Source organism: Chanos chanos, chromosome 3, assembly GCF_902362185.1.
Source record: "Chanos chanos chromosome 3, fChaCha1.1, whole genome shotgun sequence".
NCBI lineage: Eukaryota > Metazoa > Chordata > Actinopteri > Gonorynchiformes > Chanidae > Chanos > Chanos chanos.
This window is the reverse complement of record NC_044497.1, coordinates 47,652,727-47,673,453: the sequence shown is the minus strand read 5'-3', so window position 1 is coordinate 47,673,453 and position 20,727 is coordinate 47,652,727. Positions and strand designations below refer to the sequence as shown.

Sequence of the window (20,727 nt, the reverse complement as noted above, 5' to 3'; positions counted from 1 at the left end):
TTTACATAACTATATTTAATAATCTGCTTTTGTGATGACCGACAAAATGTTTCAGCTCCCCTCAGGCACACTGACACAGATGACACATGATCGTGTTCTCAACGTAAGGCCTGTTTCAAGAAACATACAAAAAAGAAAGAAAAGAAAAGAAAAAACAAAACCCTTCTTCAGATTGCCCATAGAAAACAGCCATAGCATCTAAGATCAGCCATTAACGGGATACGAGATCTCCACGTGTTGTGTCAGCTGGAATGATGGTCATATGCTAGCAGGCAGATTCACTGTTTTATCCTTTGCTCCTGTGGAGCTTGCCACGAACCCAGGGAAAGGTCACAGTACTGTTGCTATGTTGCTATCCATGAAACCGAATACACACACAAACATCTTCTTGCTTTCTTGCACCAGGGTGGACTTGCTATCTACCTTGGCTTCTCATTCATCATCATCATCATCAAAGAGACAACGAAACTTCATGTACCCACTTGCCTTTGAAAAAGCAATTCTCTTTATTTACAGATTTATTTTGGGGTCAAAATAAAAACGTTTTTGAAAGAGTCTCCTTGCCGTTAGCAGTGATTTAAACCATGGGGAGTTTGAGAGACAGTTCCAGAAGATGCACTCTGGGCGGGTGACCGTGTGTGTGTGTGTTGCTCCGGAGCCACCCCGGCAGTTTGGGCAGAGGGAAGTCCTTTAAGGGATTAGAGCATTATCTCTAGTCTTCTCTAGTCTTCTCAGTGACTCTCTCCCTTCTTTCCCACAACCTAGATTTCAAACAAGACACATTACAGTAAAGACAACAACCGCAATTTCCATACAAAGTAGATACTGTTAAAGTGTGAGAGCTGTAAGCTCAGCCCCAGCTCACGTGTTTAAATATTGATTAGAATGAGAGCAGTTGAGCAGTTGTACAGCTACCAGCGCTGAAACTGGTGTATACGGAACTGTCTGATTTACTGGAGGTGAGTATTTCCATGATCTACACAGGACTCTCTGTGCAGGACACATGTCTAGCATTCCCAGGGGCAGCCTTACCCGTTTAAAGTCATTCATGTTTGTTGCTTGTACAGGAGTTCCGATGAAAGTCAGATAATTTACTTTCGTTGTCTCTTCGTCCCCTTGGTTGGACTTAATAAATAGCTGAAAAAAAAGGGAAAAAAAGTTAACATTCAGATTACATTGAGATTCCCTTAATCCTACAGGAACAAATCACATAAGACCAACCTTGTTAAAACACAACTTTCACAACCTCCCGAAAGTATTTACAGTTTCACCACTAGGTGGCACAGTTGCAATAACGATCTCAGAAAATTTACTTCTGCCAAGCTGAACGGGTTGTTTTCTGTGATCCCTGCTCTCGTATCCATAAGCATAGCGTGACGGCCGAAAAGCATTTTACTCTCAATAACTGTTTTGAGTAACTGCCCAAATACTGAATCAAACAGGACTGCAGCACAACACAGGCAGAGAGTAAGGGCAAACGCACAGTGACGCTGTTGACATTCTGAAACTTGACGTATCGCAGTGGGATCAGGCCGTCGTCCTTGTAGTCTTCCTCAGCCAGCTCCAGTGTCTGTGTGGCTTCACTTCTCTCAGCATCGTCAAAGTCCATGGAGCGAGGCAGGTTGATGAAGATCTTCACACATTTTGGTGCCTGAGCTGAGAGAGAGAAAAAGCACATAAAGGAACTTAAAGAGGATTACCTGTCAAACGTATGTTAAAAATCTGCTACGTGCACTTCACAGAACTGGCAGACAAGCTAATTAAATTATGTGTCAGTGCTTCTGGATACTGGCTGGGGTCAAATTAAAAAGGCCATCAAATAAACTTAAAACAGTTTTACTAAATGGTAACAGGATGAAGTAATAATTAATATTTTTCTCACTTGAATCCGAGACAGGAAGACTTACTACAAGTACTTCGTTTGTTTCATTCATGAGGTGACGCTATCATAAAAAATAAAAACACTGTTCCGTCCACTAGAGGGAAAGATTTGGGAAGTCTCACCAAACTCAGAGGACTGCAGTTTCATCGAGAACAGCTTCACTGGCTGACTGAAGGCGATTGTAATGAGGAGCTAAAAAAGACAAAATTAGGGAGGGGGTACACAAATTTAATAAAGTGCCAAAAGAAGTGATAGGGGAAAAAGTAACAGCATAGGAAAGTGGATACCACATATATTTAATACCCAACTAAGTGTATAAGAATGCGAAACCGCTTGTTTCTCTGAATTCTTTCACTTTCATTTTGAGTACAAGAAAACACAGGACTTTCCTTTTAACCAGACAATGAAAACAGGCCAGCACGTTCAGCTTTTTGAGCAAAAATAATATCATGTGTTTTCAGTATTAGCTGATGCTGAAATAAATAGAACTAACTACACAGTCAAGGAGAATCTAAAAAACAACAAAGGAAAAAAAACAAGAGTAATACTGATACTTATTTATTTCTTCATATTAAGGGTCTAAATCAATCTATCAGCAAACAACTTAAAAAGCAGCATTCAGAAACACCAAGTGATGGTACAACCAGAAAATCAGAGAATGTCCATTGGGTGTCTTTTATGAAGTAACCCAAAGATGCATTCAGTTATGATAAAGCAATCATTTCATTGCTGTCAAAACTACTTGAAGAAACTCAAGGGAAAAACAGAATAAAGTTTATGGAGAGTTTGTGAGCTCACCTGCTCATCACAGTCAGATTCCAGGTAAGACGAGGAGTCTTTCATTAAGCAGTTATCAAAGCCATGGTCATCGCTCTCATTGAGGCATTCACACCCTGCTTTGTTCACAAATGGCATGAGGTCCATCTGCACACACCACACAAGTTTTCAGTATAGTCATCTCTACCTTCACAGTTTCAGGCAGTAAGCAAACGATCTGAGGTTAACTGGTTCACTCTGTTCATCATCTCTAGATTCTAGATCAATTCCTCTTTGAACAGACGTCAAATGAGGTCAGAGGAAACGCAAAGGTAGAACAGCGCTCACACAATCTTCAAAATGAAAATGAAAATTAAAAAAAAAAAAAAAGGTGCAAAACCTGCATTTTCAAAAATGACCAGCTATCCATGACCTTATAGATCCCGCCGTGTATTACACCCCGATGTATCCAACAGCATCCCCTTATACTCACATATCCCTTGGGAATGTCTGAGTCCTCGTTACTGCCAGGGTCATTCTCAATATGCTGTTTGATCTTCTCCTCCAGTCCTGTAGCATCAGCTCCCTGATACTGATCGACACGCACTTTGTTCCGGAAAAACAGAAAGGTCGGCGTTGCCGAGATGTTGTTGGCAGCAGCTGACGCCTGCAGAATAAGAAAAATGGACAATACTACACTCTTTTCAGAGATTCAAAACATGATTAATCTCTGCTGGTCTCTGTGTATTAACAATGATAATCTACAGAGGAGCAAATATTCTATATAGAACAGATGGACCAGGGAGATGTCAATCCAAGTTTGCAAATACAGATTACATAATGAGTGAGTCACAAAATGTACATACTGGTAACACATTGATGCTTATAAAATGTTGACAAGTGTTTGTGTGGAAATGAAAATCTCACCTGACAAACGTGAACATCTACTTCAAGAAAAACGACTTGAGGGTACTTGTTGCTTAACATGTTGAAAGCTGGTGCTATTCTGACACATGGTCGACACCTGTGGCAAAATATTTATCCGAAGTGATGAGTGGCACACACAGTAAAATGGATAATACAGGACGCTGAAAAGACAACGGTGCAACACTCTTGGTAATGTCAGATTCGGGTACAGTCAGGGAAAAGGCACACTGCTGGTCAGTTCACCGGTTTAATATCCAACACTTTATCTGGATATATTATGCCAGTAAACTTTTTGAATAAAGCTAAGTATTAAAGCTATGTATAAAACTTTGTCATATGTTTACGCTGCAATGTTTACGCAGTGAGTACACCTTTGCTAACTTGCTAGCTACCTGGTTCAGAAAAGGTTAAAACTACTTGACAGCGTGTCCAAGATTATTTTATGACGTTTAACTGAATAATTTAATTAAACATACAAAGCGGCATATCTTAACTAAAACAGATTGTTGACTTGTTCGCCACTAACACTGTCCAGCAATATTTTGCTAAGTCATAGCTGCACCTTATGAGGCAAGTCAATTCGCAGTTACTCTAGCTAACAAGCTAACCGGCTAGCAGTTATGTTCCTCCTATCCTATCATTAGCTACTAGGCAAAGCAGTCCGAATGACTTTAAATTAAACCGATCTTGCTTTTAGTACAGTGTCCTCTGAACAGATTAACAAAATATTTGGTTATGCCTTGTTCGATCATAAAAGTGACTTGGTTAACAGTGGGTGAGAGAATGGCTAGGTATTTTAGCAAAGGCCTGGAGCTGGGTTTTAGACTTACCCTGCCATTGTGAACTTCACTACGACCAGTCTGGAACCGGCGCCTGTAAGTTCAGGCTGGAACTCTGAATCATTTGCTATGACTTTCACCCCGACCATGTTAATAATCTGTATGTGCGAGATTAACGATAAAATTACACCGACAAACGTGTACGCTTCTTTTACAATTAATAGCTCAACACACGTTCTCCTGCACAAAATACAACACTGCTCAACTCTGCTCGAATCATACGCTTTCCTGGAGAATCTTGACGACAATTTGTCCGTAAACCAATCAGAGTCATCAGAAAACGAACGTAGGCACGTTCTGAAAACGCAGAGTCGCAAAATTTCGCCGAAAGTTACATGTAACTGTCGTAATACAAAAAGCGTGTTATCTTCAATAAAAGGTCCCTGTAACGATTCATTTAAACTTAGTGTTGGATGTCCTTGTTTGCTGAAAAAGTCTAATGTCTTGACAGAGGGTGTAAGTTTAAGCATGTCAAATTATACATAAGGTTAATCCATATTAACAATTCCATCAATTGGATCTCATTTGAATTAGAGGGATATCTAATTTGAAGCAGATGAATAAATTCATTTCAATCTGAAATTGAGAATTTGTCTCGAGAGCTTGCAATGGCTACTGAAATAATCTTTAGGAATGATTTTAAAACCTGCTTGTAAGGCTGAGGCAGAAATAATTAATCTTAAAAGTTTATGTGACAGATATTTTCCCCCACTGAATTTTACCAAACTGAAACAAATATAATGTCGAGAGTCTGTCTGAATTGCGTTTGAAAGATAATTGGATTAGTTTTCACAATGGAAACTGTGAATACTCAAAATAAACCACAGAAAAATACCAAAAGCTTCAGATAAGAAATTTTGTGCATGTGTGCCACTTATTTATTTATTTATTTCAGGTCACAGTTTTTGCATGCAACAGTGCATTCTGTGCATGACATTTGTAATCTTAACAGACAGTAATCAGAGTTTAATGTGAAAGAATATGATGTTGAAAGAGATAAAAATAGCACATATTTTAGAAACAATTGTAGTTATATCAGTCAGCTTTGTAAGGATTGTGCAGTTGTGGTCTTTTTAAGTAAGGTACTTCACTTTAACTAAATAGAATGCCGTGCTTGAATTTATTGAAGTATTTGGAGATTTGGAAGAGAACATTCTTGGAGAAGCCTGGTCAGTCTGATCAGCTGACTGGAAGAGAGTCTAGGGATTTCCTGCTTGATGATTCATGATAGGAGGATATTTTGTGCTTTGGTAAATAATGAATTTTATTCAAATCTTATGTCAAGAATACAGTTCAGAAAAAAAGGTTGTTTATTGATGGATTTTAACAAAATAAAGAGCAAGTTTTTTGTTTTTGCTTTGTTTGTTTGCTTGTTTTGGTTCTAGTGGTACGTAATGGATCTGTTCTTGATTTAGCTGTCTAAGTTAAATAGTGAAAAGTATGCGGGATGCAGTAGAGAATAAGGTCAGAGTCCAATACTGTCCCTGTTATTTGGTTGTATTGGCACTGAATATGACATGGGGCTCATTTTTGTCAGATTATTGTTTACTTTGGAAAACCGCAGAGGTTTAGGGAATATTGGGAGCATATAGAGAGTAAATAACTAATCTAAAAAAGTATATTCCAGTGATGCAGTGATAGGACCCCCCAACAGAAGTATGAAGTATATCCCAGGTGACTAACTCTTGCATTACTGAACTGAGAAATCGATCCAGATTTAGGGTAGATAGTTTTTGTGTGGTATTCCTCCAAAGTGACAGGTCTTGGACAGGAGCAACCCACTTAAACTTGTTGTATGACATTGCTTCAAATTTGATCATATGAACTTCATAGCTAGATTTAGAACTGTAATTATTTACGAGATTAACGAGTTACGAGTTAATCAAAGGGAAATTCTGGGATGCTGTGGATAAGGTAAAGTAATATCTACATATAAATTAATTTATTTAAATTGTACTTGCCACTGTATTGAGTATAAATGGTATATTATGGAGTCTTAAGAGACAAGGGCCCAGTGAAGATTGTAAGGACAAGCAGAGTAAGAGGACAGCCTTGTCTGGTTTCATGGTGTCATAGAAATAGCAAGGAGATATTAGCAAGGGTCATAACACATGCTTTAGATGTTATATATAGTACTTGAAGCCAACCGATATTTCTTAGCCCAAACTCTATACATGACAATGTACCAAGAAGGAAGGGATATTTAATTCTGCCAAATGCCTTTTCTGCAAGACCAAAGATCATGATCAAGAAAAAGATCACTTCAGGAGGAGCAATTTAGAATTTGAATGTTGTATTACAAGAAAGTGTCATCTGGTCTTCTTGGCAGCATATCAGCCTTTTGAGAATGCATTGTGGTGCTGGTGACTTATATCATTAATATCAGAGTTTAGTTGGTTTGCAAGGATTTCAGAAATAATTTTCAGGCTTGTGTTCAACAAGATCAGAGGGTAGTAACTAAAAAGACTGGTGAACCCTGTCTCTTTTAAATTCATCCACTAAGCCGTCATACAGATAAATTAGAGTATCCAAAATGTTTCTTCCAGCCACATGGTTTAAAATTAAAGAATTCACACAGTACAGGCCTGCAACGGAAATTTGCTTCTAGTCAAACTCTGCCATTTTCATAGGCGTGTCTCTGTCTCACAAGCGAGCTCGGATTGGCTGTCTGTACCCGGCACGGAGAAAATTACATCATTTCTATTGCGCTACTCCTTTGAGTGACAGTAACTGCGGACAAACCTTTGATTGTGTTACTGATGTTACGCGACCAATCAGCGTCTAGTACATGTAAACTACGAACATCCACAACCAATCACATGACATATTCATGCGAGGTTTGATGTTTCGTACCACACGTCTTCTAGTGCTGGAAATCAGTGAGACGCAAGGAAGCTATTGACTGGAATCAGAGGTTTCAAGGAAGAGCTACATTTGGTAAATTCATACATCTTCCAAGAATAACGTTGGGGATGGCGGACGAAATCATAAAGGATGCGGATAAAATATCCCTTGGTAAGTGGGTTATTGTTAAGCAGACATCTGCAATGTAGTACTATAGAAGGTGCATTGCGCCCTGTGTTGCATCAGATTGTTCCTGTAGAAGGCATGGTTCCGCTGTTGGCCCAGATGGCTAATTGCTTTCGTTTCGTCTTCTTCAACAGTTATCTTGCTACAGATATATACTGAACGTGGTGTTTTGTAGGGTAACTTGTCACCCCTTTATTGTCAGAAATTCAGCTTCCGACAGAAAGTACTTTTAGTTGCATGTACGTTATTCGGTGGGGAGTTATGTACCTGCTCCCGGTTTCGTGTCGATTCAGTTAATCAGAAATGCTAATACGCATGAAGTCTATAAAATGTCTTGAATATTTTTAGTAATGTGTCTTATTCGTGCTCTCATGTAATGAGAAATTCAGATGTCCTGGTTTTCAAGGATAGTCGGAGAAAGATCGATATGATTATTTTCTTCCATGAATCAGCTCGATTCAGTTTATATCTTGTTTAGGACCTTTCAGTTAGTTATAAACTGAGAGTGGATGTAAACAGCACCCCTTCTTATATCTTGGAAAGCATTTTCAAGATCATTATTATTAATCCATTAAAATTTGAGGTAGAGTACAAGACTCTCATGGAGTGCACATTCAGCATCTAACATAACAGGTCTTTCCATCCTGCGCATGCTACATAATTGGGCTAAAACACTTTCGCAGTGTCACGTTGTACATTATTCTTGGTGTATTCTTTCAGGGTTTATTTATCCTCTATAGTCATTGCGACCATTGTGTCGCCGAACATCTCACAATAGACTATTCTTAATGAGAGGGTAAGGGCCAGAGAGCTTCCCCTGATGTTGAAAAATTGCCCTTAACAGCTAGATCACAGCAGAAATCCTTTAGAATGTATAGTCTACTCTGAACTGAACAGAATCCATGAGCCCTGGAATTTCAGAATCAAAATTTACTAGATATCATTCTGTAGACATTCTGCTTCGACACAGATCGTCACTGACCCCTAAACTAAGTAGACATAAGACTTTCCTCCTTGTGATTTCCTAGGGGAGCTCTATGTCTCTGATAAAGAAGGAAATGATACAGAAGGAGATGGAACTGAGCAGAAGCCATTTAAAACTCCCCTTAAGGTAAGCTGCAGTTCAGTTCCATGGATGTGCAGGTAACCTGCATTTGTCTTGGGATGGACGGTCCCCTGTTTTTCTTATATATGTTTATTGTGTATGTGTGTGTGTGTATATATGTGTGTATATATTTGTGTGTGTGTGTATATATATAATGTGTCTAAATTATTTTTGCAGGCTTTGCTGTTTGCAGGAAAAGAGCCCTTCCCAACTATTTATGTCGACTCTCAGAAAGAAGGGGAGGTAAAGAAAAAAAAAAAAAGTTTATCTGGAGGTGTACTTTGTATCTTGTTTTTCTCCTCTCTCTTCCTGTAACGCAGCTAAATTAATTCTACTTTTATTACTAGCGTTGGGCTGTGATCTCAAAGACTCAGTTGAAGAACACAAAAAAGCTATGGCAAAGGGAGCAGATGAAAAGTGATGCCAAAGAGAAAAAAGAGGTAAAGATACAATACAATACAAACCATACATCAGAATTCCTAACACAGGGAAACATACTGAGTGTTCTGAGTTTAATGTCCTTACTGAATCTCCATTTTAATGATCAGGCTGAAGATGCCGAGCGGAGGGAAAAGAACCTGGAGGAAGCGAAAAAGGTGGTGATCGAGAACGACCCCAGCCTTCCAGAGCCCAAAATGGTAAAATCCTCATCTCTTACTGGTTTCCCCTTGTGTTTCAGCTCATGCCTTACTGTCTGTAAAAGAAGTGTACAAGAGAAGAAAAATGTGAAAGGGAGCACGCGTATGTTCATATATTACACGTGTTTGCACCCACCTTGTTAGGCTAAAATTCGTGAGCTGGAGGCCTTGAGAGAGCAGCGTGTAAAGGTGTTTGGCTGGGTCCACAGGTTACGCAGGCAAGGTGAGGAAATCTACCCTCCTGCAGTCGTTTGACTGTGAAAGAGCAGTGCTTACCACTTTACCTAAACTGATGTTTCTTATCAGAGAGTGAAACTGCCGTAGGTTTTTGGTGATGACTGTTCTTGTTTGGTTCAGGATGTCCTAATTTCTGATCTGTGATAAAATGATTACATGATGCATATTTTTGTTAGTATTTTGAGATGAAAAATTACACGATAATTTCACTCTAACACTTAATTTCAAAAGGGTTTGGTGCAAGCATTCATAACATGCTACATGAAGACTGTACACAATGCTCTCACGATAGTTCCAAACGTTCACAAATGCTTTCGTGACATTTTCAACATCTGTGCCTTAACTGTGGCATAGAATGTCATGTTGTTAGTTAAAATGTCAAAAGAGAAGTCCAGTTCTGGAATTTGAACCAAAATTTGTTTTGGCATATTTTAAACTCAGTTGTACAGATCCATTCAAGTAACAAAACATGTCATATATTGTCATCCATGTTTAGTTAAGTGTATTTATATGTTTGCCATCAAATTGTTACATTTTTGGAAATAAGATGTTCAGATTTTAATAGATGATACAATAGCTTTCTGTTTCATGTATGGCAATAGCTTTTGTGGAGGGTTGTTTTTAACAATGTTGTATAATGTGTCCTCTAGGGAAAAACCTGCTGTTTATTGTTTTAAGGGATGGAACTGGTTTCCTTCAGTGTGTCCTCACTGATAAACTGGTATGTCCACTTTAAATATGTATATTCTCTGTTGGGTCACTGGACCGCAGGGCATTGTTTGTGTGTGTGTATGTGTGTGTATACATATATGTAATCATAGATATGTGTGTATATGAATAGCTAACACTTAGTCAAAAACCGCATTTCCTTAAACACTCAAAAATCCTCCTAGTCATTGTTTTAATTGCAAAAGTATTCTGCCATTTGTTTTAAACATGCTTCAACTAAAGAGAAAAATCTTCCTCTCCTGCTTATTTTCGCAGTGCCAGTGCTACAATGCCTTGGTCTTGTCCACCGAAAGCACCGTGGCTCTCTATGGCATGGTGACACCTGTACCTGAAGGAAAGCAAGTAAGAGAAAGTGGAATCAAATGCAAATATGCGTTATTAGAGATATTTTTACCTCCAACTTGTTGGCATCCAAAGATAATTTGGTAAATGCGTAAGCATCGTACTGAAGAGGACTGATAATTAGATTGTAGTTGTGAAATAAAAAAACTGTCATACATTTGTAAGAACTCACTATTATATCATTCGTGTAAACCTGCCTCAGCGAATGAGCATCTAGAGCAGCTAGCCTGTTTAAGGATTCAGTCCCATGCTCAGTCTTCTTTTTCTCTTTTCTTTTCTGTTCTTTAAAGGCCCCTGGTGGACATGAACTGCATTGTGATTACTGGGAGCTGGTTGGCCTGGCCCCAGCAGGGGGCGCTGATAATCTGCTGAATGAGGAGTCTGATGTGGATGTACAGCTTAATAACAGGCACATGCTTATCCGTGGTGAGAATGTGTCCAAGATCCTCAAAATCCGTTCTACCGTCACCCAGTGTTTTAGGGACCACTTCTTCAGTCGAGGATACTATGAGGCAAGAGAACCCCCATTCTTTCATATTTTTCCTTTTTCTTTTCCAAATGGTGTAAAGATGAATTCCAGGTAGCTATCTGATAATGTAATATTCAGTCATGTTCAGTTTAGCTCAATTTGATTTGTAAAGCACTTGTCCAAGCAGCTTTACAGGGTGCCAGACTTGATACACCCAGTGAGTGAGCCCAGGGCAACAGTGGCAAGGACAAACTCCTTTAGGCTGAGATAGAAACAAACCTTGGGGGGAAACCCAGGCTCAACAGGTCAGCCTGGGGAGATCAGACTAATTAATAGAATATTGCATGAAAGCCTTGCAAACAGAAAGCATCTATGAAAGTTAATGCTGTCAAATACTGAAAATGTCAGAGTTGTTAATTAAATCAGAGAGTTAGATGGGTTGACAAATTATTGCATGAACAGCGACAGAAAACAGAACATCTATGAAAGTGTTAAGTCTTCAAAACACTAAAACATTGCCAATTAAAAACAGTCACAGCTGACAGATAGAGATAAGGATCACTGTGCAGGTAGCAGATATTATTTCTGGCTGAAGTCACGGTTGTCCTCAGTTAAGCAAGCAGAGAAGGATAAACCGGATCGTGGCTGGCAGGGCTCACAGTTGTACTCAGCAGGACATCTAGAAGGAGATAGGCTGGGTCTCAGGGAGGATCCACCCGGGGAGGATGGAAGGAGAAGAAAAACAGAGAATAAAGGAGAGCATTACTGATTTTGTGAGAAATGGAAGTATATGAGTTTCACACTTATTTGAGTGCAGTATGGGAGTCTGGCAGGCCTAGCTAGGGCAGCATCACTAAAAAGGGTAGTTATGCACAGGCATGGGGGCTCCCTAAGACATCAGCATCCCATCCACATATGGTCAGCTAACAGGAGAGATTGCATGTGATGCAAGAGTGACAGGACCGACAGTCTAGTTCACTGAACTGCTCTGTGTTACTAGCACTCCTCCACCTCCACTCTTTGGGTGTATGGATGACTGAGGAGGGATATTTGACTTAAGGACATTTAGCTGCTATAGGCTGGGCTAAACAAATGTCTTTAAACTGGATTTAAAGGTTGAGAGTGAAAATCCAGTGAAAGATCAATAGTAACACACAAGTCTTTAAGAGATGTAGCAGCCACAGCAGAGATACGAGCAAGATGAAGTGTCTTTCTTCTAGTAGCCTTTGGAGCGAGTAATAGTACTTCTGATTTTTCAGAATTTAGCAGGAGGCAAGTCTACCCAGCTTCTGATGTCCACTGGGCAGTTTTGTATTATGGAGAACCGAGAGACCTCATATGGCTTGACTGATATATTCTGCTGGAAATGTATTGATTGTGTATAATATCATCAAAATCTAGCAGATACAGTGAGAAAAGCAGCGTCCCAAGCACTTAGCCTTGAGGAACACCATATTTATTTGAGTGTGCTCAGAGAACTTACCATGTATGTGAACACATTGGTAAGTAGGATAGTTTGAATAGGATCTGAACCAAGAAAGTGCATGTCCACCGATGCCACTGAGGTTTTCCAGTCTGTGTAGCGGGATATCGTGATCTGTAGTATCAAAAGCAGTACTTAAATCTAATAACACAAAGATTCGCAGCCACTATCTGAGGCAAGGAGAAAGTGGCTCAAGACCGTAACAAGCAGTCTCTGTGCAATTTTGTGGTCTAAACCCAGATTGAAAAACTTTGTAGATCTCAACGTTCTTGGGCCAAAACAACAACTAAAAAGCCCCTCCTTCTCCTAAAGGGTCCAGATGCGCCCTTCTAGAACAGCAATCTTCTCCGTCAGCCTAGTATTGAATTTCCATTTATCACAAACAAAAGTAGAACTAATGACGAAGAAACATTGCACTCCAGGTAAGAGAATAGAACAGACACCATTCTTACTTATGCTCTGAAGCAGGAGGCAAAAAGTGGATAGTACAGAGCAGTACCGTACATTTAGGCTGAAAATGATTTGAAATTATTACTCTCAGGGATGTTGCTGAAATGGGCCTTTTTGTACGTTCTAGTCGGATTTGGGCAGCACATTCAAGTCTGAGCTGATCCTTTGTAACACATCTGATGTGTCCACAGATCACTCCACCCACTTTGGTGCAGACTCAGGTGGAGGGTGGCTCCACTCTCTTTAATCTCAACTACTTTGGGGAGCAGGCTTATCTGACTCAGTCCTCCCAGCTCTACCTGGAGACCTGCATCCCATCATTGGGAGACACCTTCTGCATCGCCCAGTCTTACCGTGCTGAGCAGTCCCGCACCCGCAGACACCTGTCTGAGTGAGTATCTGACTAGACAAGGAGTTGTTATATACTTGCCCATCTTTAGACTAATACACTTTTTTTTTTTTATTATTGTTGACAGAATTGCCAGAAATGACTTTGACCACATCTCTCTGTAGCTGGACTGGATAGGGTTTAATTAGTTGGGCTGAGATGTATTTGACACTGGTACATGTCTTTAGGTACACCCACATTGAGGCAGAGTGTCCCTTTATGACATTTGAGGACCTGCTGAACCGACTGGAGGATTTGGTGTGTGATGTGGTGGACAGGGTGCTTAAATCTCCTGTCGCCCCCTTGCTCTATGACCTCAACCCTGTAAGACTTTCTTTTTCTTTTTCTATGCAATACCCTATAGCAGTTTTGCTTTTCTTCTATTAATCAGCATGGTGGAAGTTAAATGTAGCTTTGGATTGTGTAAATGTTTCAAGCAAGTTCATGAACAATTTATTTGGTGAAAGCTGTAAGTGTTTCAAGTGACACTCGTAGTTAACTGTATTAACTTAACTAGTCATAAAGACAAAACTCAACTATTAACAAATACAACTAAGGAAACTAACCCTGCAGCCAATCAACAGTGACCAAATGTACTTGGGGTTCTGTGCCACAATCTTCTTGTTGGGAATCAAATGAAGTCACATTTACAGTTGATATTTTATAACCAATTTTTACCTTGTCTTATTGAAAGGGATTCAAGCCCCCTAAGAGGCCATTCAAGAGGATGAATTACACTGATGCCATCCAGTGGCTGAAGGAACATGACATTAAAAAAGATGATGGGACTTATTATGAGTTTGGGGAGGTCAGTATCTCTAAGTGACGCCTCAGTTATTTGATTACAGTGTAATAAAACATTAAGACCTGATAGTTTACTTAATAACAACTTGTGATTGGTTCACTGTGTGTGTGTGTATGTTAATGTGACAGGACATTCCAGAAGCCCCTGAGAGACTGATGACTGACTCCATTAATGAGACCATTCTCTTGTGTCGTTTTCCTGCCGAGATCAAGTCATTCTACATGCAGCGCTGCCCTGAAGACCGCCGTCTCACTGAGTCGGTCAGAACCACAGCCCTCATTCCAATGTTCTTACACTTCTGTTTTCCTTATTAACAGTATGGTAAACGTCATTGGGAGAAATGAAAAAAGATCTATACATGGAGGTCATCATTTCAGTGCAGGATAGGTCACTCAACAATTCTAACATCACTGTCAGTGTATAGTTGAATGTTTAGAAGCAAGTCTCAGAAATGTACGTATGTGACGTCTGTCAGCTTGCGTTAGGTGGCCTCTGACTGGCAGTAGAGACTGGGATAAAACATTTGCTTCTGTTCTTGACTCCAGATTCAGTGACATGAGTCTGTATGTGTCTGAAAATTTTTAGCAGAACACACCAAGCAGGTAACATGTCAGCAGTCCAAACAGAAAAGGGAACAACATAGTCTGTTATTCATGTCTGCACAGATATTACAAAATACATCAGAGATCAAACCCACCAAATGAGCTCAAAACCCCAGGAAGTCATTGAATGTCACTGGGAATCAAAGAGATTAAATTGTACTGCTTTCAAGTCAAAAATAGTAATGGGTCAAATTGACCCACGACATAACGTTTCTCCCACCGAATGCTCAAATGTAGTTGCTGATGTGCTGTAATGTGCTCATGTGTTGTGTCAGGTTGATGTGCTGATGCCCAACGTTGGAGAGATTGTTGGAGGGTCAATGCGTATCTGGGATGCCGAAGAGCTCCTGGATGGATACAAGAGAGAGGGCATTGACCCAACCCCCTACTACTGGTACACAGACCAGGTGTGTAAAAACCCTTGTGGAAAGTCAGTCTGTGGTAGTATGTGGCCATATATTAAAAAAGATTTCTTGGTTATGATTAGAATATCTAAAAGATGCCACTGAAAGACAAAGTTGCTAGATTTCTCCATGCCTGTATCTGTGCAAGGGCAAGAATTATGTTTGAACCTCGGACATAAGAGAATCCTTATTTCCTTATTTCATTCATTGACAGCAGCAAGACAAGTCGTGAAAGGTAAAAAGTAACACAATCATGGAGTAGCTTGTAGCTAACGGTGGTGCTAAAACGAAACAGGCACTGGTGATGATGACCGTTTTAATGCAAACATTTACGTTCCACTTTTGTATCTCTCAGAGAAAGTACGGCACATGTCCTCATGGTGGTTATGGTCTTGGCCTGGAGCGTTTCCTCACCTGGTTGCTGAACAGGCATCACATCCGAGACGTGTGTCTATATCCACGCTTTATCCAGCGCTGTCGTCCATAAACCAACCCTCACCACCTTCCCGTCCAGCCGACCTGAAAAGCCTCTCCAAGATAACACATCGGGATCAAATAAAATAACTCACTCAATGCATAAAGATTTTAAAACCTAAAATATAAACGGTAAAATGCTGTTGCACATTGAACTATTAACTCACACTCACATTATCCCTCTGTTCATTGCATAACGTCTGATAATGAATTTCTCTCTGTGCTACCTTGTGCTTGTGTGTTTCATTTAACTCCAGGATGTTAGAGGAGAGTTGCCTCTGTTTTATTTGCACTGTAGTAATTGTTTCTACAATTGGTAATCATTGGAGAATTAAACCAGGTCATTTTGGCATTTGGCATAAAAACAATATTGTCACAAAAGGAAAGATTAATATATTTCCTCTAAGAAAAATATTGCTGAGTATTTAATGTTTTCCTCCCTAAAAGAGAACAGTTTTTCAAAACTATAGTGTTGTGACCAGAAGGGCACAGAGGAGTAGGCAGCGACAATATATGGCGTGTTAACAACTAGAGGAGAAACAAGTTGTTGAGCCAAGAAGACTTAAAACTGAATGCCCTCCATTTACTTAACACTCATACCCCACATCACAGCTCCTTCATTATCATAATATCGACTCCTTGGGTACCCACATTTTTTCCTTAGTGATTCTCAATCTCATATGTGTGTATTTATTTATTTTATTTATTTAATTTTGCAATCTGGCCTAATATCAACTGACATTAAAAAGAGTGAGCACAACAGTTGCAGGCGGAATCTAATACCTTTTTTTTCCCCCTTCTGTAGAGTGCCAAAACCATCTCTGTTGTTAATGTAGGAGTACAAGACATGTGGCTCATATTTAAAAAAAAAAAAAAAAAAAATCAAGTTGTCTCTACATTGTGGCCATTGAGCACCCGTTTACTTCTCATCCAGATTCACAGGAAGTGCAAGTACCATTTACACCGGTCAGAAAAATGAAGGACTAGGACATATCTCCATTATTTAAACTCACGTAGCCAATTTATCTGGCTCTGCAAGAGCTTCTTGTATAGTAAACTGCTCTGGAGATCCCACGTCTCACTAATACTCCTTTGTGCCAACAGTATGGGGGCTTCCCCACTCCATTATGCTGTGGTGGAGGCTCTTAAACATGACTTACTGGAGCAGGACATGGGTGTTTGTACCCATTTCTACTACAGTTACTGAAATTGTAACAGGATCATGCGTGTTGAGATTTCAAACAAACATTATGTGAGTGTCTCAAAACAGTCTTTAAAACTGTCATTTATCCACTTATCCACTGTCGTTTATTAAGTGGGAACAGAAGGGAATTAGAACGGGCCCCAGTCATTCAAATACGTCATGCAGTAATAATTTATAAATAGAACCGTTTGTTGCAGATTTGGTCCAATAGAACAAACAGGGCGGTTTCCCTCTGCGTAGCGTATAAACATTTGAATGCCAAGACTTTTTTTTGCCAACATACTGCCTGGATGACTGCGTTGTCAACGTTGGCCAGGTGGTTGGTCTAAGGGCCCAAGAAACATGATCTATAAAGGGAGTAAATACTAAAAGGCCCACAATAGAAACGACATTTGAGAGACCAGAGCAGAACCAAGCCAATGGACCCAGTTACTGGCACCAGTGTGAAACCACGATGAATGTCAAAATGAAGCAGGTGGAGGCGGCTTGCGAGCCCTCCCTCTTCTTCCTGTTTTACTGTCGCCTGTTGTATATAATGTGTTGAGGAATAGTATAAAGTTTTTCCTACCACACATATGGGACATTCCACTCCCCACCTCTATCAGGACAATGCCTCAGCATTAGCTTAGCAACGCCATTGGTTAAGAGGTAAATGAAGTCACAGGGGCTGGCAACCGTTCCACACACACATGAGCTTAGGATATTAAATCCCCCTCCCCAGCAGAGATAGGGGAAGCATGGGGCAGAATCTTCTTCTTCTTTACAGTATGAGTTCAGCATAAGTAGTTGAGGGGTAATGTTGATTTGAGAGCTGTTGAGGAACCTTGGCCAATGAGGATTCTTGTGAAAGACTCAACACCAGGTGTAAGACAAGTTTACTGCATAGCCTTAGAAAAAGGCAAAAAAAAAAAAAAAGATTAGCGTTTAGGAACTGAAAAATGAACAATACCATAATCACAGACACAAAAAGAATCTGTAAAAGAAGGTCTAACCGAACTGTATAAATGTACGATATCCCTGGCAAGCCCACAATATCTCACCGTTCTCAGTGATCATAACAATCGCTCATAACTGTACCATGATTTATCATCAGGGAAGCATCTGATGTTTATTGTTTTGAGGGGTAGTACTGGTTTACTTCAGAGTGTCCTCACCAATATACTGGTATGTCCACTTTAAATATGTGTGTGTGGGAAGTCCTCCCTTGTAAGGAGAGACAAAAGGAGCAAAATCTTTCCATCCTCTTTTTCACATTCCTAGTGTCAGTGCTACAGTGCCTTGGTATTGTTTACTGAAAATACAGTAGCTCTCTATGACATGTCGACATTTGTACCGGAAGGAAAGCCAGTGAGAGAATGTGAATTTTTTTTTCAATCTCTAATATGCATTCCTCCAGCTTGTTGTTCAAAGATAATCTGGTAAATGCTTTATTTAAGAGGATTAGTAGGTAGATTTCAGATCTTAAAACAAACAAAACATACCTGATCCTTGGCCAAATAACATTTTGGAATAGAAATGCAGAATAATGACAAAAACATCTCTATGAGCTCACAGACATAGACTGCAATGGATATGAACTGGATTGTGTTTACTGGGAGCTGATTGGCATGGCTCCAGCAGGGGGTGCCGATAATGTTACTCAGGTGGAGGGTGACTCCATTCTCTTTACATGAGCTCCTTTAAGGAGCAGTCTTACCTGACTCAGTCTTCCCAGCTCTACCTGGAGGCCTGCATCTCATCTTTGGGAAACACCTTCTGCATCATTCACTCCTACCGCACTGCTCAGTCCTACACCTGCAGGCACCTGTCTGGGTCAATTAACTCATCCTCTGATTTATCCATCCGTCTTTAGTCAAATGTCCCACATCCTGTGACATTTTTGTTGTCCTTTCATCTTAATTAGTGAAACATAAATGCAATAATGAGAAATTACACATGCAAGTTCGCTGTCTTACTGCTGTAACTGGAGGTACTGGAGATCATCATTTTATTACATTTGAGGACCTGCTGAACCATTTGGACTTGATGTGTGATGTGGAGGACAGGGTCCTGAAGTCTCCTGCTGCCCACCTCCCCTCCCTTTTCTACAACCACAAACCTTTAAGATTTTTCTGTCACACACTTTCTATGCTACACGCTGTACAGTAATAGAGTATTGCTTCATTAGGCTCAGTGAATTATTATATAAACCACATAAAGTAGTTTGTAAATGATACAAGGTGAAACATACATTTTGCTGCAGTTTTGTGGCGGGAGCCAAATGATATTAACTTTTCCATTTTTTCATTAGTCAAATCACACAATTGTAATTTTTCCACACATATTTCTCTTCTCCACAATGGCTGAGTTATTTTATTACAATGTAATAAGAACATTGAGACCTGATAATTTAGTAAATAACAACTTGTGATTGGTTCACTGTGTGTGTTAATGTGACAGGACATTCCAGAGGCCCCTGAGAGGCTGATGACTGACACCATTAATGAGTTCATTCTGTTGTGTCGTTTTCCTGCCGAGATCAAGTCATTCTACATGCAGCGCTGCCCTGAAGACCGCCGTCTCACTGAGTCGGTCAGAATCACAGCTCTCATTCCAATGTTCTTACACTTCTGTTCGGTATTCCTTTCCTTTCCTTAGTATCTAAGCCTCCTCTGCAATATCAAAACACATGGAAATATTCCCTTTAATTTCATCCAAGCCCTTAAACTGATTGGTATTACAACCAAAGTAAAATGTCAAAGAACAGATATTTATATTTTCACAGAAAGAGGAGTCTGGATATTGTAGACAATATTTCTAATACTAACAGATTCAGTTATTCACTTTGAATCTGTTAATGTTAAGCACACCCTGTACTGTGAAACACAATGCACAGATTCTCTCGTGTTCACATGGTGCATCCTCCTCTCCAAATTTACTGGTCACATCCTCTGCCTGACACAATGCACTGCCTTATATCAACATAAGAATGAATAAAAACTGCTCTATCATGAAATAAAATATATATCACATGTAACTATGTAACATAAATACAATGTAGAGCACATAACTTTATAGTAAACTTCAAAGACTCTGAAAAGGACCAAAAAATGGAGGCAAAAGCTTGAGAAATGCTGACAAGAATGGAAAGAGACCATGCTCTGGAAAACAAGAAGAAAAAGGCAATATTGGAAAGTAAAATAGAAGTTGTTCATAAATTTGCCTGTAAGGATGTTTTGCCTTGACTACAAAATCAAGATGCTCGGAAAGAGTTTCCGAGCATCTTGTAATACCACCTTGTCTCTGGAATATTTTACATTTATTTTATACCTTCATTCTGATAATGTAAAATAGTAAAAGGTATAAATGTTTAAATGTTTTGCCTTTTCATATAACAGTGTGAAAATAAATGAAATATTTTTGCATTTTCATCAAGTGCTACTACATTATTGCTAATTGTGAATGGTGTTTAAGATCACATGGGCTAAATGTGCAGGGGAAGCTATATTTGCTTTTAAACAACCTACCAAAATAATGTAATGACATACTGGCAAGATTTGTGACTGTAATACTGTCGGAGAAATACCCTGTGTCATTTATTAATGGGATTGCCAGAACACCATTTAGCAACATTCCAGCCAACTGTACATTTCATTTGTTTGGACTCAACAATTCAGCCTGCTAAAAAAGCATATCCTCATTAGAATACAACACATACCCAGGAAAAAAGTCTAGAAGATTCCATTTAAAATACCGGGGCAATAACTAAAACAACTACAGGAATAATGTGATAAACTCGCAAATGAAATGTAAACTTAATTGTTAGTGTTGTTCTGTCTGAATGGCTGATTGGTTGAAAAAGGTTTGTTGTTTCTGGACCTCTCTAATTTATCTCTGCACTCATTATCATTGCCCTTGCACCATCATGGATGTACCTATTTATATCTGATACACACCACGAGCATACACGTGATTGGTCAGTAA

General features: G+C 39.5%; 2 protein-coding genes across 2 annotated transcripts; one reads left to right on the top strand and one right to left on the bottom strand.

The window, feature by feature from the left end:
* Nucleotides 1–493: 493 nt before the first annotated feature.
* txnl1 (thioredoxin-like 1) lies at nucleotides 494–4,610 on the bottom strand. Its single transcript, XM_030768828.1, has 8 exons — nucleotides 4,396–4,610; nucleotides 3,566–3,662; nucleotides 3,132–3,305; nucleotides 2,681–2,806; nucleotides 2,005–2,074; nucleotides 1,484–1,656; nucleotides 1,033–1,137; nucleotides 494–761 (listed from the first exon to the last, which is right to left on the bottom strand). The coding sequence occupies exons 1-8, from the start codon at nucleotides 4,491–4,493 to the stop codon at nucleotides 732–734; spliced, it is 873 nt and encodes a 290-aa protein (XP_030624688.1). The 5' UTR covers nucleotides 4,494–4,610; the 3' UTR covers nucleotides 494–731.
* Nucleotides 4,611–7,280: 2,670 nt separating this feature from the next.
* On the top strand, nucleotides 7,281–15,783 carry nars1 (asparaginyl-tRNA synthetase 1). The gene is made up of 15 exons (XM_030768506.1): nucleotides 7,281–7,419; nucleotides 8,463–8,545; nucleotides 8,717–8,782; nucleotides 8,887–8,979; nucleotides 9,088–9,177; nucleotides 9,322–9,400; nucleotides 10,065–10,135; nucleotides 10,399–10,485; nucleotides 10,776–10,997; nucleotides 13,079–13,278; nucleotides 13,464–13,599; nucleotides 13,970–14,083; nucleotides 14,209–14,340; nucleotides 14,958–15,089; nucleotides 15,442–15,783. The coding sequence occupies exons 1-15, from the start codon at nucleotides 7,377–7,379 to the stop codon at nucleotides 15,571–15,573; spliced, it is 1,680 nt and encodes a 559-aa protein (XP_030624366.1). The 5' UTR covers nucleotides 7,281–7,376; the 3' UTR covers nucleotides 15,574–15,783.
* Nucleotides 15,784–20,727: the final 4,944 nt, after the last annotated feature.

Excerpts from the sequence above, each read along its gene's own strand:
- txnl1 (XM_030768828.1), bottom strand. The coding sequence starts at position 4,493 with ATGGTCGGGGTGAAAGTCATAGCAAATGATTCAGAGTTCCAGCCTGAA. Across the intron at positions 3,306-3,565 it reads TAGATGTTCACGTTTGTCAG|GCGTCAGCTGCTGCCAACAA; the intron begins GTGAGATTTTCA and ends CTTATTCTGCAG. Across the intron at positions 2,807-3,131 it reads CAGACATTCCCAAGGGATAT|ATGGACCTCATGCCATTTGT; the intron begins GTGAGTATAAGG and ends TGGTGTGTGCAG.
- nars1 (XM_030768506.1), top strand. The coding sequence starts at position 7,377 with ATGGCGGACGAAATCATAAAGGATGCGGATAAAATATCCCTTG. Across the intron at positions 10,136-10,398 it reads GTGTCCTCACTGATAAACTG|TGCCAGTGCTACAATGCCTT; the intron begins GTATGTCCACTT and ends TTATTTTCGCAG. Across the intron at positions 13,600-13,969 it reads TGCTCTATGACCTCAACCCT|GGATTCAAGCCCCCTAAGAG; the intron begins GTAAGACTTTCT and ends TCTTATTGAAAG.